Source organism: Magnolia sinica, chromosome 10 (assembly GCF_029962835.1).
Source record: "Magnolia sinica isolate HGM2019 chromosome 10, MsV1, whole genome shotgun sequence".
Taxonomy (NCBI): Eukaryota; Viridiplantae; Streptophyta; class Magnoliopsida; order Magnoliales; family Magnoliaceae; genus Magnolia; species Magnolia sinica.
In genome coordinates, this window is record NC_080582.1 from 29,197,571 (window position 1) to 29,213,452 (window position 15,882).

General features: G+C 40.4%; 1 protein-coding gene across 3 annotated transcripts in view; it reads right to left on the reverse strand.

Annotated features, from left to right (window-relative positions):
* Positions 1-515: 515 nt before the first annotated feature.
* The window catches only part of LOC131258246 (uncharacterized), a 55,703-nt gene continuing 40,336 nt past the window's right edge, over positions 516-15,882 (reverse strand). For all 3 annotated transcript variants that reach the window (XM_058259417.1, XM_058259416.1, XM_058259418.1), the window contains 6 exons: positions 2,169-2,386; positions 1,738-2,031; positions 1,547-1,651; positions 1,378-1,452; positions 995-1,279; positions 516-897 (listed from right to left, as the gene is read on the reverse strand). In XM_058259417.1, coding sequence (XP_058115400.1) covers positions 778-897; positions 995-1,279; positions 1,378-1,452; positions 1,547-1,651; positions 1,738-2,031; positions 2,169-2,386 — 1,097 coding nt within the window. In that variant the 3' untranslated portion in view covers positions 516-777. The remainder of the gene's footprint in view (positions 898-994; positions 1,280-1,377; positions 1,453-1,546; positions 1,652-1,737; positions 2,032-2,168; positions 2,387-15,882) is intronic.

The following is a 15,882-nucleotide window of genomic DNA, read 5'->3' on the forward strand; positions in this document are numbered from 1 at the left end:
TATATTCCTCTTACATATTCTCGCAAGTTGTGATGGATATGGAAGAGGCATATACACTGATTCCAGATAATTGTTTACGTTGTTATCTATCGTTAAGTAACAGCAGCAACAGCAGTGTTCTGCTAATACTTCAGTACCTACCAAATTTGGGTCCTTCAATGACTTGGTTAATTGAAGACAAATGAAAACAAAACAGCTTATGTTACCGTCCGAAAGGACCCGATAAGTGTCTTTATCTTTGGAAATCATACGAAAACAACATATAATGAGATTCCAAACTGCAAGAAGAAAAAATAGATTTGTGAGTGCACCAATATGGTACAATACTTTACCAACAGCTACCTACGTATCCACTATAGTTATTTTAATATTCAAATCAGAACATTTTATGCATAAGCATAGGAAAACTCAAAACAAATCACACTAGAAACCTGTGTAGATTACTGGCACGCAAATACTTGATTAAGAAATACATTAACAATCCACAATCAATGAAAAATATGCTAAAGATTAAATGAAACAAAGAAGCATTGCCTGCAATTAAAAAACACAACTTAATAATCCAAGGATCCTTAACCGATTAATGAATCATATAAAAGACAAAAAGCCTGGTCTAGAAGAAAAAATAATAATAAACAAAACCACTGAATAATCAAGTTTCCATCAACACTCCAGGCCAAACTAGAATTTCACCCAACATCACATCTCCAAATATCATGTCATCACCAAACAACTCCGCAGTAGGAATCCCAATAGATGACCCTGACAGAGTCTAGTTTAGATGCCTATATTATCTCTCATCAGTCGCCCACTTAGCAAACGGCAAATCTGTATCGTCCGTGGAGTTGGGGCCGAGTCTTCTCGAAGACTCGAGGCATCACCGGATTGATGGTAGGCCTACAAATAAAATTATTGTTTTAGTTAAGTAACTAATAATGCTATTTTTATCTTTCAAAAAAAAAAAAATGTCACTTTATCATGGCAAATGCAGTACCTGAGATGCATTAGTGTCGGGGGAGCAGTGCACTTGTTGACCTTGAAAAGCAATCTGCTGCCTAATGTCAGCCAACTGTTGCTCCATGCTCATTCGTAATGCCTTTTCCTCGTCTAATCTCTTTATCATTTCAACCATTGTAGTTTCCATTTTGGACTCAAGGAACATATGTGCATTCCTCTCAGTTCGAGCTTCTACCATGTAGGGAGTGGAAGCCATAATAGTGGTCTTAGAAATACCCTCACCCATGCCCCTTACAAGTCCTCTGCTATCACGACCACAAACCTATATAATATTTTTTTAGGATTAGTGATGCATGTATATCACGTGCAGAAAACAAACAAAAAACTGTGTATGTAAATTGAGGAGGATAAACGAAAAACCTGTGCAACTGGGTCGTGGTCTAAATCCCTTTGTGTACTAGCAGGATCACTGGCAATTATCGATTTTATTCTTTCCTATGGAAGGAATAGTTGTTTCAATAAATCCTTCGTTATAGTCTTAAATGCAAAAACTGATTTATTTATTTTTTTTAAGAATAATTGTTCTCACCATTGTGATACTTAGCTCTGGCGTAGGGTAAGACCCGTCGGATCTGGTATGAGTGGCCACATACAAGTCTGTTCTGGTGATGATAGCATTTGGATTTTCCATTAGCTGTAATTGTAAAAGCAAATCAAAACGCAATTCTACATTCTTCAGTTGAATTGTAAGAAAATGAAGCTAAGCTGGATACAAATTACCATTTTCTCTGCCGTCCTAGCAGCTCCTCGTCTACCAGTCGTGTGAGGGTGTTTCATCTCTTTTCTGGAAGCCTTTCCATTTTCACGACGACTGATTGATTGTTCCGAGGACTCTACATCAATGAAACACTCCCACTCTTCTTGCTTCACACCTTTGGGACAATTTCTTCTTCCCTCGGCATCTTGATCAAACTTATCATAATGCCTTCTCAATTCCCACTTCCAGTTCCTCAATGATTTGTTTACTTTCTGAAGGACCTTCTCTTTGTACTTCTCATCGATCTCATATGTATCCTTTTTCATTATGGACAATGAGTCAAGTTTATTATTTTTTATAAATTACCAGGAAACATATATTTTTTAACAATATCAGGCAACATAAATTACTTTGTAAAAATTAGAAAGTAAACTTCAAAGATTTCCATGCTCACCCTAACCATAGACCATAAATTATCCTTATCTGAATCAGGTACACTGCGCCAATCAGCGTATCTAATTGGACAATGTGCCCTGGTCAGCCGCCCTATAAATGTGGAGAATGAAACTGCATTTTCTCCAACCAGCTGCCCAACTTGATTGAATTCAACTTTCTTCCTTGAGTTGCTTCCTTGGGCAGAAGTTGAAGAATCTCCTGCATGCAACGTAATTCCTGAAAAAAAAAAAAAAAGAAAATCAAACCATTAGTCATTTAATATGCTGTTATGTATTGTAAATAAATCAAATAGTTAGTAATAGGATATTTTACAAAACAGCATCTCATTATTATATAATTGACATTCCACTACGATTTTTAGAGGTAGAAGAGTACGAAATGCATGAATAGTAAAAGACCCAAATTTCATGTCCATAGCTCAAGCACATCTTGAGAAGCACCACTTCCAAACCAACAACTTCACACCCAATGATTTTGAGAAAGCGAGGCTACATATTCTCATTTGATTGATGTAGGACTCACTAGCCGAAGACAATGATGAGGACATCACATCATGTACACCCTTACATATGTACAGTGTTTTAAATAGTAGTAGCGTGATGCGTAGCGCTCAGCCCTCTGTAGCGTGTAGCATAAATACGTAGCGTGTAGCGTAAGCTACACGATACTTATTTTTTTAATTTAAAAATAGGACAAATATAATAAATAGTGGAAAAAAAAAGAAGCAAAAAAATATAAAAATGCCGAAAAGATGATTCATTTAATCAATTATAAGCATGTTCCAAAAAGTTATTAGTTATCATTTATCACAACCAATCCACATATATAAGCCAAATCAAATAATTCTCACATCAACAACTTTCTAAGCAAACCACTTTAATTAATAATGTCTAATTGAAACCACAAGTCACAATTATGAAAAGAAATAAAAATCCCAAAGGTTAAAAGTATCAAGTATAATACAAGTGTCACATTCCACAACATTAGAAACAAAACAAAATAATAATAATAATAAATAAATAAATAAATAAAATAGTAAAAAATACATTGTAGCTTACGCTACGAACGCTATGCGCTACGTAGCTGTAGCGTACGCTACGACCCCTGTAGAGTACGCTACAGGGGATTTATGCTATTTGGGACGCTATATAGCGCTACGGTCACGCTACGCTATGGGCGCTATTTGAAACACTGCATACGTATCAGAGGAGGAGGCAGGGCACGCCAATTTCCCTGTGGCTAGGCGAGTACCCGTGATCGTGCTAAAGACTCCCATGTGCATGTGCGAGCATCTGGAAGACCCCACACTGGGAAGATGCATATGAGCTGCTTTATGGAGTGATCTAGACCATTGGATCGAAGGGATGCAATGATCGGGCTATTGATCGTTGATCGTCCACATCAGTTCTAGACTTTATCATATTTTATGATTTAGTTTTTTAGTATTTTATATTTGGACACATTATGAGTGTTTTAGTCGATTTTATTTAGACTAAGGCTATTTTCGTTAAAAAGAAGAGGGCGTGTGACATCTCTCCCATTGAATTTCGTGATTTTTATTTTTATTTTTAAAAAAAAAGCTTTTACTTTCTTCTCCCATCTTCATGCGATTTGAAGATACTTCCATGCAATTTGGAAGAAAGATTGGTGTGAGGTCTCCATCTATCCATACACCATCTTCTCTTTTCTTCTCCATCTAGGTATTTTCTTCATATTCTTAATTCTCTCATCCCAAATCTTCGTCTTCTCCCAAACCTAATTTTGTCATACCCATCCACAATCCAAACCCTAATCGACCTAAACTCATCCTCCCACGCCACACGTATGCCCGTACGGCCACACGTGTGAATCCAACCTGCCCCTTTTGGTTTTCCACCATCATTATCAAAACCCCTTTCTTTCATTCCCGAAACTCTAATCCTAAACCTAAATTTTCCAATTTTCTTACTTTCCCAAATTACCCAAACCCTAATTTTCACCTTAGGTGGTATTAGGTTTCCTATTTTGAAATAGACTATACCCTATGCTAATTGGATGTCCCTACATCCATTAGATCCTAGTTTCTTTTTTATTTAATGATCTTCTGTTACAATGTTGGTAGCTTAGGTCAGAATTATACATAATTTTCTTTTGATTTTCATAATATTTATGATGAATATAACGACATTTGTGTTTTTTTTGTTAAATATCTTAATTCGGTTATTTGATCTCACATGTTACTTAGTTCATGCATCGGTCCCGCATCAAATTTGGTATCAGAGCAAAGTTTTAGCGTAGGTCAGTTTATTGTCAATCCGTATTTGTAGTGAAAATTTTTTACAAAAGCCTTTTTACCCAAATTTTAAAAATTGATTAAGTTTCGGACGCTCCACCCTGAACTGCGAGTAGGGTCGCGCCGCCCCCTGCACCCTCAGTGAGCTGACCGTGCAGCTTAACCCGCGTGACCGGCACTACGAAGGGGACATGTTTTGTGGAGTTTAGGCAACCCTTTTTCTAGGTTTTGTTGAGTCCCCATATAGATCTAGGCCACATAGGATTTTTGTGTCACATCTAGGTTAAAGTCATAGCTAGGGTTTCCTTTTAGGGTTTCCTTGTGTATGCTCACTCTTTCAGGACGTGGTTTTGGTCTACATCCCACTATGAATCTAGAGCAAATTGCTAAGGCCTTTAATGTTATCAATAACCGTCTGACGACCATTGAAGCACACAATAGAACCACCGCCACTCAATTAACCGCAACCAATACATGCGTCAATCAACTTGAGGCCTCCTTACAGGCAAACCCCAACACTAGGGAGGACGTTCAATCTCGAGCTGGAAATTAAGTTGACAAGTGGGAGTATGATCGTGGCGATGGCATTGACCGTGGTCGAGCACACATGCCACCATCACACGAGGAGTGTTATGACCATTATGATCCAGACGTACAAGTCATGAAAGGTATGAAAGTTGAGGCCCCCAGTTTTGATGGTCACTTGGACCCCAAAACATTCCTTGATTGGGTAGCAGACATGGACCACTATTTTGAGTGGTATGATGTCTGATGCCCGTCGAATGAGATTTGCCAAGATGAATTTAGTGGGTCAAGCCAAACTTTTTTGGACTAATATGGAGCGTAAAATTGAAATGAGAGGAGAACACCCAGCTGCGCACTGGGCCGAGATGAAAGAGGTCCTTAGAGAAAAGTATCTCCCTCTTTCTTATCACCAGAGACTCCTAGACCAGTGACAAGCCTTACATCAAGGATCCATGAATGTGTCGGATTACATCGCTTGGTTCGAGTACATGATGTAATGTGACATTGAGAACCTGATGGTTACATTATCCAAATTCAGAATGGGCCTCCGATTTGAGATTCAACGAAAACTTTATTCTCGTGAAGTTGGCTTGGCACATTAGAGCACATGTACCAAGTGGTACAAGACATCGAACACTATCTCAAAGCACTGGTTGGTAGACGTTATGACTCTAGGGATCCAAATGTCAACAATTACCCTCAAGGGGCTAAGCCTAACATGGGGAGTCGGTCCAAACCCCAAATTGGTTCCCAATCCAACCCTGGAGACGTCAGAGGAAAAAGAATACCAACTGCTAGCTCTAGGTGAGGAGAGCAAACGCGCTGCTACAATTGCCATGGAGTTGGCCAATTCGCGCATCAATGTCCCTCGAAAGAAAGGAGCAAGACCCTAGTGATTGACGATGGTGAGAAGGAGATGAATAGGGCGATTTTGAAGAAGAATTTTATCAACCCAACATCAATGGTGCTAGTGATGAAAAAGTAAAAGGAAAAGATACCATACCACTTGCAGCAGTTAAGTGCGCCTTGACTAATGCTAAAGAGAATGATGATTGGCGTCAGACTACGATATTTTATACCTATGCAAAATCTGGAGACAAGAATTGCAAGGTGATCGTCGATAGTGGCAGTTACTAATGTGGTCTCCACTAGAACTTTGTCTCGTTTAGGGTTGAAACCTAAACCGCACCCTCAGCCCTATAGAGTGTCATCGGTGGATGCATCTTCCCTACCTGTTATCCAGCGATGTCTCGTGCCCAGTAATTTTGGATCCTATTCAGATTCGTTGTAGTGCGACGTCTGACTTATGGGCGTCGGACACATCATTTTGGGATGGCCTTGGCTATTTGACCACGATGTGATGATGTACGGCCACTCAAATGTATGTTCATTCATGCATCAAGGCAAAAAATTATCTCTAGTTCCTCTCCCACCAAAAAGTAATGCGGAGAAGAAAACTGAGGGGAAGTCAAGTAACCTAAGGGATACGAGGAAATCCCAACCCAAGTCTCTCCATGTAATCAACGCCAAGGAGTTTGAGAGAGACCACGGTGGATTCGATGGTGTACGCCTTAGTGGCGAGAGAAATTACACCCGAGGTCAGTGTAGAGGGACCCCTTGAGGTGAAGCCAATTATGGATAAGTTTCACGATGTATTTCCAGAGGACTTGCCAGATGAGCTTCCACCCATGAGGGACATCTAGCATGCCATTGATCTCATCCCCAGGTCGACTACCAAACATTCCTCATTATAAAATGAATCCTACGGAGCATGCGGAGTTGAAGAGGCAAGTAGATGAGCTCCTCAGAAAGGCTTTCATTCAAGAGAGCATGAGTCCGTGTGTCTTGCCAGTGCTTCTCACGCCCAAGAACGATGGCACGTGATACGTGTGTGGACAGTCGAGCCATCAATAAAATCACGGTCAAGTACCGGTTTCCCATACCGCCTCTTGATGATATGTTAGACATGATGGCGAGTGCCACGATCTTTTCAAAGATTGACCTCAAGAGCGGGTATCACCAAATACGTATATGCCCAGGAGATGAGTGGAAGCCAACCTTCAAGACGATGGATGGGCTATACGAGTGGCTAGTCATGCCCTTTAGCTTGACTAACGCCCCGAGCACATTTATGAGTGATGACATTTTTATCTATAGCATATCAAAGGAATAACACCTCCACCATCTGAGGCAAGTCTGCAAGGTCCTCAGAACTAAAAAGTTATACGCTAACTTTAAGATGTGTACGTTTATGTCAAAGAGCATTATCTTCTTAGGGTTCATCATATCATCCGTGGGCATGAGAGCAGACCCCGAGAAAGTTCGTGTCATAGTTGAATGGCTTAAACCACGCAACATTCATGAGGTGCAAAGTTTTCATGTCTTATAAACTTTTTATAGGCGGTTCATTAGAGGATTTAGCTCCATTATGGCTCCCATCACGGATTGCATCAAGAAAGGGGAGTTTGTATGGACTGAAGTCGCATCTAAAGCTTTTAAGGAGATTAAAGGCAAGATGAGTGAAGCCCTTGTCATGCGCCTTCCATACTTTTATAAGTCTTTGAGGTCACATGTGACGCATCTAGATTATGTATAGGTGGCATGCTCAGTTAGGAAGAGCACCCCGTTGCTTATTTTAGTGAGAAGTTGAATGAGGCAAAGCAACGATATTCCACCTATGACAAAGAGTTCTATGCGGTCGTCCAATCCTTGCGCCATTGACGGCATTATTTATTACCGCAATAATTTGTCTTGTTCTCTAACCACAAAGCCTTACATTACCTCAGTTCCCAGAAGAAATTAAATCCTAGGCATACTAAATGGGTCCAATTTCTTCAAGAATACTCTTTCGTTCTTAAATATAAGGCTGGGATCGAGAACAAACCTGTTGATGCCCTTAGTCGTCGTGTGGCACTACTCCAAAGTATGAGAGTGGAAGTGACTGGGTTTGATCGACTGAGAGAAGAGTATCATACATGCCCAAACTTTGGTGAGTTGTATGCGTCACTGCGAGACGGTCAGTCGACCGACAGTCGTAGGTTTGTCATCATCAATAAGTTCCTATTTAAAGGTGACAGACTCTGCGTTCCTCGTACCTCCCTCCGTAATTTCCTAGTTTGGGATCTTCATGCAGGAGGGGTAGCTGGTCATTTGGGGAGGGACAAGTCCATTGCCCTTGTGGAGGATAGATTTTATTGGCAAAGTCTCAAGCAAGATGTATCCAAGATTGTAGGGCAGTGCAGGACTTGTCAACTGGCAAAGCAGAGAAAGTAAAATACAAGATCATACACGCCTTTGCCAGTACCCCATGCTCTATGACAGGATATTAGTATGGACTTCATGTTGGGCCTACCGAAAATTATCAAGAAACATGATTCCGTATTTATGGTTGTGGACCGTTTTTCTAAAATGGCCCATTTCATTCCGTGCTCGAAAATGTCAGATGCCTCCAATGTGGCTAAGCTTTTCTTTTGGGAGGTAGTGTGTTTACATAGTCTACCTAAGACCATAATGTCTGATCGTGATGTACACTTTATGAGCTATTTTTGAAAGACATTATGGCACATGATGGGGACAAGGCTTCAATTTTCATATCGCTATCACCCTCAAACAGACGGTCAAACTAAAGGTATCAATAGGAGTCTTGAAATTCTGCTTAGATGTCTTGTGGGTGATCACATCCGAACTTAGGATACTGTTTTGCCTATAGCCGAGTTAGCATACATTAGTTCCATCAATAGGTCCATATGCATGAGTCCATTTGAGGTTGTGCATGTCTACAAACCTAGGATACCTGTAGATCTCATACCTGTGTCTGTCCCATAGGCCATCTGATGCGGGACGTAAAATTAAATATGGAACACAAAAGATCAAGTTTGAGATTATACCAATTTTAAACAATCACAAAATTCCACATCCCAAATACTATCTAATATTCAAAAGGGGAATCAATAGGGTCCAAGCCTACACACTTTAGGGTTAGATCAAACAAAGTTATAAGCCAAACAAGCCCAAAGAAGTGTAAAGTCATCCATTCATACAAAGGATTGTTCCCAACTCAAGAGATTCACTAAATTTCAATTTGAGGGAAAATCTAGGGTTTGAAAATTGGGGATAATTGAGATTTGGGTCTCTTTAGGGTTAGGGATTTGGATAAGGGGCTTTTTTTAGTGAAAGAGAATGATATAGAGGAAAAAGAGAACCTAAAATGAGCCACTCATGCTGGACTATAGATGGGTCTGGACGCACGTGCGTGACAGATCCTCCACACGCGTGTGGGGCCCACAAGATCAGAAACCAACTCCTAGGCTAGGATTGGCTAAGGATGGAAAGGTTCCATACCAAGCTTCGCGTCGATCCAATGTACAGTTTGCGCGTAGTACTCCGCCGAAGTTTCAACCCCTCAGATGGGCCAGAATCTAAAAATCTGCTTGTGCACTGCTGTAGGAGAAAACTTGTGTGCGAAAAGAGGTGAACCTGATGATGGAAGCGGTGTTAAGGGAGATGGAATTGGTGCATAAGAAGATGGAGATGGTTTCGAGCGGATGTGGCTTCGCACCATGGTAATTAACCCTTCAAGGAAGGAAGGGCTTCGCGCCCAATTCGATTCTTCAACCCAATGAGAGAGAGAGAGGAAGAAAACACAGGAATTTTTATACATCAACATCATTACAATACCTACATGGGATTGATATATTTATAAGAACACCCTACACCCAAAAAAGACAAAATTACCCATGCGCCATGTGCGTGCACTAATACCAAAGCTTAAAGCAAATAAATACTAATCTAAGCAATCCAAGCCGTTCATGAAGGGCGGGTAGTACATTTGAATTACGAAATGGAGGCTCTGAAAGGGTACTTTTTTGTAAGAAAATACCTCTTTCAAAGATTCTAATAACAAAAATAATCAAAATTCAAAATCCTAGATCATTTAAAGTAGTGGGCCACAATCATGAGATCCGATGGTTGAATCGTGATGATCGGGTCAACTACAATGCTCCATAACGCAGTCCTCTAATTATGAGGCCCTCCAAAGATGTCGTCGTCGATCCAAATCGAAAGTAGGGCCCGCCTCCTCCGTGAATATGTGCGTAGAGGGGGCGTGTGCATGATGTCCCCATCAACTCTCCCCGGCTGCAAAGGTTTCACCATTGGCGAAACAAAACTCCTGAACCGCTCCAAGATGTTTGGATCAAGTCTCTGAAGCTCCTCTTCAGTGAGCCACGTACTGTCTGAAGCTGGGCGTGACTTTCACTTGACAAGGAACTTTTGCAAACCGCCGTCTAGCGTTGATACAATCTAATAGTCTAACATATCCTCTATCTCCTCTCTAGATGTGGCAAGGGCATGTATAGGAGGTAAAGGCTGGGAAGATGGGTCGGGAAGAGGTCATGGGTCAAGGGAAAGATCTGGGGAACTGGGATGATTAGGTGAAAGGCTGGACAATGCGTCAGTGGTCCCCTGAAATGAAACGAGATCCTCCACAATGAATGTGAAACTAATTCCCATGGAAGGTGGAAGATCTACCACATACTCATTGGGACCGTTTTGTTTTATAATTTTGAATGGTCCAACGCTATGCACGTGTAATTTCTGAATGGCTCCTTGAGGATACCGCTCTAGCCTGATGCGGACCATCACAGAGTCCCCTACATTGAATTCCTTAAATCGTTTATGTTCATCTACAGAAAATTTGTATTGTTCGTTACTAGTATTCATCTTTCGCCTGATTTCTTGATGCAATGAATGAATATGATGTGCAAAGGACTCTGCATACTCTGATGGCCTATGGGACAGGGACATAGGGACAAGATCAATGGGCTTTCTAGGTTTATAACCAGTAACGACTTCAAAAGGACTTAAAACCTGTGGATCGAATGACTGAACTATTAAATGCAAACTCGAAGATAGGTAGTGCACTGTCCCACGTCCTGGTGTGCTCCCCCACTAAACACCTAAGCAAGTTTCCTAGGCCCCTATTGACCACCTCAGTTTGACCATCAGTCTGAGGGTGGTAGGCAGAAGAGAATTAGAGCCTAGTACTCATCATGTGCCATAGTATCTTCCAAAAATAACTCATGAACCACACGTCACCAGTGTTGTCATGTGCAATCACACATTCGCATATGCACACACGTGCACAGATCGTATATGTGACACTGGCATATGAGATCACTGCACATATGCGATCGCATATGCCACATGTGCCATGTTATGCAATCGCATATGCGATGTATGCGATCGCATAGTTGCCAACAGTCAGAAATCTGACCGTTTTTTGAACATTGGAATTTTATTTTATTTTTTAATCCTTTTTTTCTCTATAAAAAGGGACTCTAAGCACTCCTACATGCACTCAAAGCTTATACTCTCTCTCCATCTCTATTTTGCTCTCTTACACTCTCTCTTACACAATTCCAAGCCCCAAGTCCACTCCTCCATCTATATTTCTTTCAAGAATCAAGATTGAAGTTTCAATCAAGGGACAAGTATATACATACACAAGGATTCAAGAATCAAGATTTAAGAGACATTACAAGACAACCAAGCTCTCCATCCATTGAATTGAACTCCCTTTCTAGTTTCTAATTTTTCCAAGTTATAAATATTCACACAACAACAAAACACACCCACCACTCTCTCTTTCTAGTTTCTAATCTACTATCTATCTCCCTCTCTTTCTATCTCATTCTCTCTTAAAGTTTCATAATATCCAATTTCTAAGTTTGCTAACAACTTCTAACATTTTTTTTTTTAGTTTGTTTGTTACTTTGTTATAAGTTACAAGTTACAAGTTAGTGTTGTGTAACTTGTGTTAGTGACTTAGTGTTACAACTTACAACTTTCAAGTACAACAACACAACTTTACAGGTCTACATTCTACGAATCACGATCAAGACTCAAGTTAAGGGTCAAGGGCTCAAGGCAAAAGTGAAGACAATTTAGACAAGAAGTGAAGATTGAAGAACAACCACTTCTTAAATTTGTAATTGTAATTTTGTTTGTGTAAATCTCTCTCCCCTCTTTTCTACAAGTCTACATGTGTAACTCAACTCTCTCTCTTTCTCCTTTTCTTTTCCCTCTTATTCTCCCTTTCTACAAGTGTAACTCAACTCTCTCTCTCTATCTCCTTTTCTTTTCCCTCTCCCTTTCTAGTTTCTACTACTAGTCTACTACTAGTGTTAGTGTGTAAGTGTGTGTAACTCTCTCTTTCTCTCTCCCACATCCCATCTCTTTAGTCTCTTTACTCATAGTCTCTTACTTTAGATTTTATTTTTTAATTTACTTTCTAGTTACTTTTTAGTACTAGGCTACTAGCACTCAATACACACACCACCAATATAATGTCTTTTTCCTAATCTTCCTCTTTAAAACCGAAGTCGAATGACCCGGGTTGGAAGTATGGGCACTATCGTAGTGTTTCAGAAAAGACTCACATAGTATATGAATTATGTGCGTATGTGAGTTCCGGTGGCATTGCAAGGCAAAAGCAAAACCTTGCACATTTACCAAGGTCAAATGTAAAAACATGCGACAAAATTGCTCCAGAAATCCGAAGGGAGATCATGGAGTATATGGAAAAACAGTTGAGAAAAAGATGCGATAGTGCCCTACGTCACAAGATACTCATGAAGATATAAACGTAGTTAATGTAGATAAAGCTAGTCTCACTCCCCCTACTTCAACAGGCCAGTCTAGACCACAAGTACATCCAACGGTCTCAAAAAGAGCCCGAGGAAATAAGCCCATGGATAGATGGTGTAGACCACACCTCGAGGATGCAATTGACCAAAGGGGTAGAGGCAAAGGGCCGGGCTCAAACAACTTTACAGAACCGGTATAAACAAAAAGATAGAAAAACCACTATTCAATATATTGCTAAGTGTTTTCACCAAATCGGCATTGCTTTCAACATCGTTAAATCGAGAAGCTGCAAAGTAATGGTTGAGGCTATAGGTCAATTTGGACATAGGCTTAAACCTCCTTCATATCATGAAATGAGGGAGACATGCCTGAAAACTAAAGTTGAATATACACGATCCTTCATAACTGAATATAAGAAATTGTAGAAAACACATGAGTGTTCATTAATGGCCGATGGATGGACCAATAGATTCGGTCGATTTCTCATTAACTTTTTAGTAAATTGTCCAGCTGGTACAATGTTCTTGAAGTCCGTGGATGCATCGGGTCATCCACACACAGGAGAATAAAATCTATCGTCTACTAGGGCAATGGTCTTGTCTCGACCAAAATGACCTGCGACCCTTCCTAAATGTAGCTCCGAGACAAGAAAATCGCAGAGGGAGGTGCAAGGTATGCACAAACGGCCACTCCTAAACAAATATTCATCTAATATCAAATACTCGCTACTAACTCTTGACGGACTCTCTAACAACAATGTATACACGACTCCAAAATCGAGGCACTCAGAATAATCCTCTCTGACACGCTCCAGCCCCGTGATTTCGACACATGGAATTGAGGAACGTGACTCGACGACTCAACGAGTCGACAGGGTTATTCTCTACACTAACCTAGTGCTTAAGCATAAAAGTGTACTCTTGAAGTAACTGGACACACTTGGTGTGTCTAGAGTTTAATTTCTTCTGAGAGTTCAAATATCTCAAAGCCTTGTGATTTGAGAACAAGACGAATTATTGCGACAATAGATAATGACGCCAATGACGCAACAACTGCACTACCGCATAGAATTCTGTCATAGGTGGAGTATTTTTGTTTCGACTCATTCAATTTCTCACTAAAAAAAAAGGCGACAGGGTGCCCTTCCTGACTAAGTACTCCTCCTATACCAACTCCTGACGCGTCGCGTGCAACCTCAAAAACTTTCGAAAAATCAGAAAGTCACGTGACTGGAGCCTCGGTCATCTTAGCCTTTATCTCATTAAAGGCCTTCGAGGCTGCCTTCGTCCATTAAAACCCTCATTTTTTTTATGCAATCCGTGACGGGAGCTATAATAGAACTGAAGCCTCGAATAAACTGCCTATAGAAGGTGGCCAAGCCATGAAAGTTGCACACCTCGTGAATACTGCGGAGTTCAAGCTAATTGATAATGGCATTGACTTTCTCGGGATCCACCGACACACCCTCAGCTGACACAACAAAACCTAAGAAGATAACACTGCTGAACATATACGCACACTTCTTTAGGTTGGCATACAATTTTTCGGCTCTAAGGATCCCACAAACCTGCCTCAATGGTTGAGGTATTGTTCCTTGGTCATGCTATAAATCAGGATATCATCGAAGTAGACAACCAGGAACTTCCTCATGAAGGACCTCAACACTTGGGTCAGCACATGCAAGAAGGTACTCGAGACATTAATCAGCCCAAAAGGCATGACTAGTCACTCATATATCCCATCCTTCGTTTTGAAGATCGTCTTCCACTCTTCGCCAGGGCGTATACGGATTCGGTGATAGCCACCTTTGAGGTCAATTTTTTAGAAGATAGTATTGTTGACCATCATATCCAACATGTCATCAAGACGAGGTATGGAAAACCGATTCTTGATTGTGATTTTGTTAATGACCTTAATATCAACACACATCCTCCTTGTGTCATCCTTCTTAGGTGTAAGAAGGGCAAGCACGGCACACGGGCTCATGCTCTCTCAAATGAAACCTTTTTCTAAGGGCTCATCAACCTGCCTCTTCAACTTTGCATGCTCCTTTGGGTTCATTCTATAATTAGCGAGGTTTGAGTCGCCCCAAGGACTAAATCAATGGCATGTTATATACCCTCATAGGGGGAAGCTTATCTGGTAGATCATCAGGAAAGATATCACGAAACTCATCCACTACCGAAATGGCATCGGTGGATAACTCTACATTAGCCTCTGGTGCACTCTCCGTAGCCACAAGGGCGTACACTATCGAGTATGATTCAATCTCTCGCTCAAAGTCTTTGGCATTTAGAATATGCAGAGGCTTATACTTGGACTTCGATTTCTTCAATTCCTTTGAGCCGCTCGCACCACTCTTTGTGGTTGACTCCTTTCCAGTCGTGTTCATGGGTGGAAGAGGATTTAGCTTGACTTTCTTGCCCTCAAACCAAAATATATACACCTTCGAACGACCAAATATGGTGACATCCCTGTCATAGAGCTAAGGCCTACCCAAAATGATATGGCCAACATCCATGGGAACAACATCACACAAGAGTGTCTTTATACGATCTAAACTGAATAGGAACAAGACAACGGTGCGAGACTGGAATGGAAGCCTCATCAACCCAAGACACTATAGGGTTTTTTAAATAGTAGTAGAGTGATGTATAGAGCTCAAACCTCTATAGCGTGTAGCATAAATACGTAGCGTGTAGCGTAAGCTACACGATACTTCTATTTTGTAATTTAAAAATAGGATAAATATAATAAATAGTGAAGAAAAGGAAAAAAAAATACAAAATTGCCTAAAAGATGATTCATTTTATCAATTATAAGCATGTTTAAAAAAGTTTTTAGTTATCATTTATCAAAAGTCAATCCACATATATAAGCCAAATCAAATAATTATCACATCAACAACTTTCTAAGCAAACTGCTTAAATTAATAATGTCTAATTGAAACCACAAGTCACAATTATAAAAAGAAAAAAAAAATCTCATAGGTTAAAAGTATCAAGTACAATACAAGTGTCACATTCCTCAACATTAGAAACAAAGAAAATGTGAAAAAAATAAAAATAAATAAAAAATAGTATAAAAAAAAATACATTGTAGCTTACGCTACGGACGCTAAGCGCTACGTAGCTGTACCGTACGCTACAACCCCTGTAGCGTACACTACAGGGGACTTACGCTATTTGGGACGCTACGCAGCGTTATGACCACGCTACACTACGTAGCGTACGCTACGGAAGCTATTTGAAACACTGGTTGAGGATGG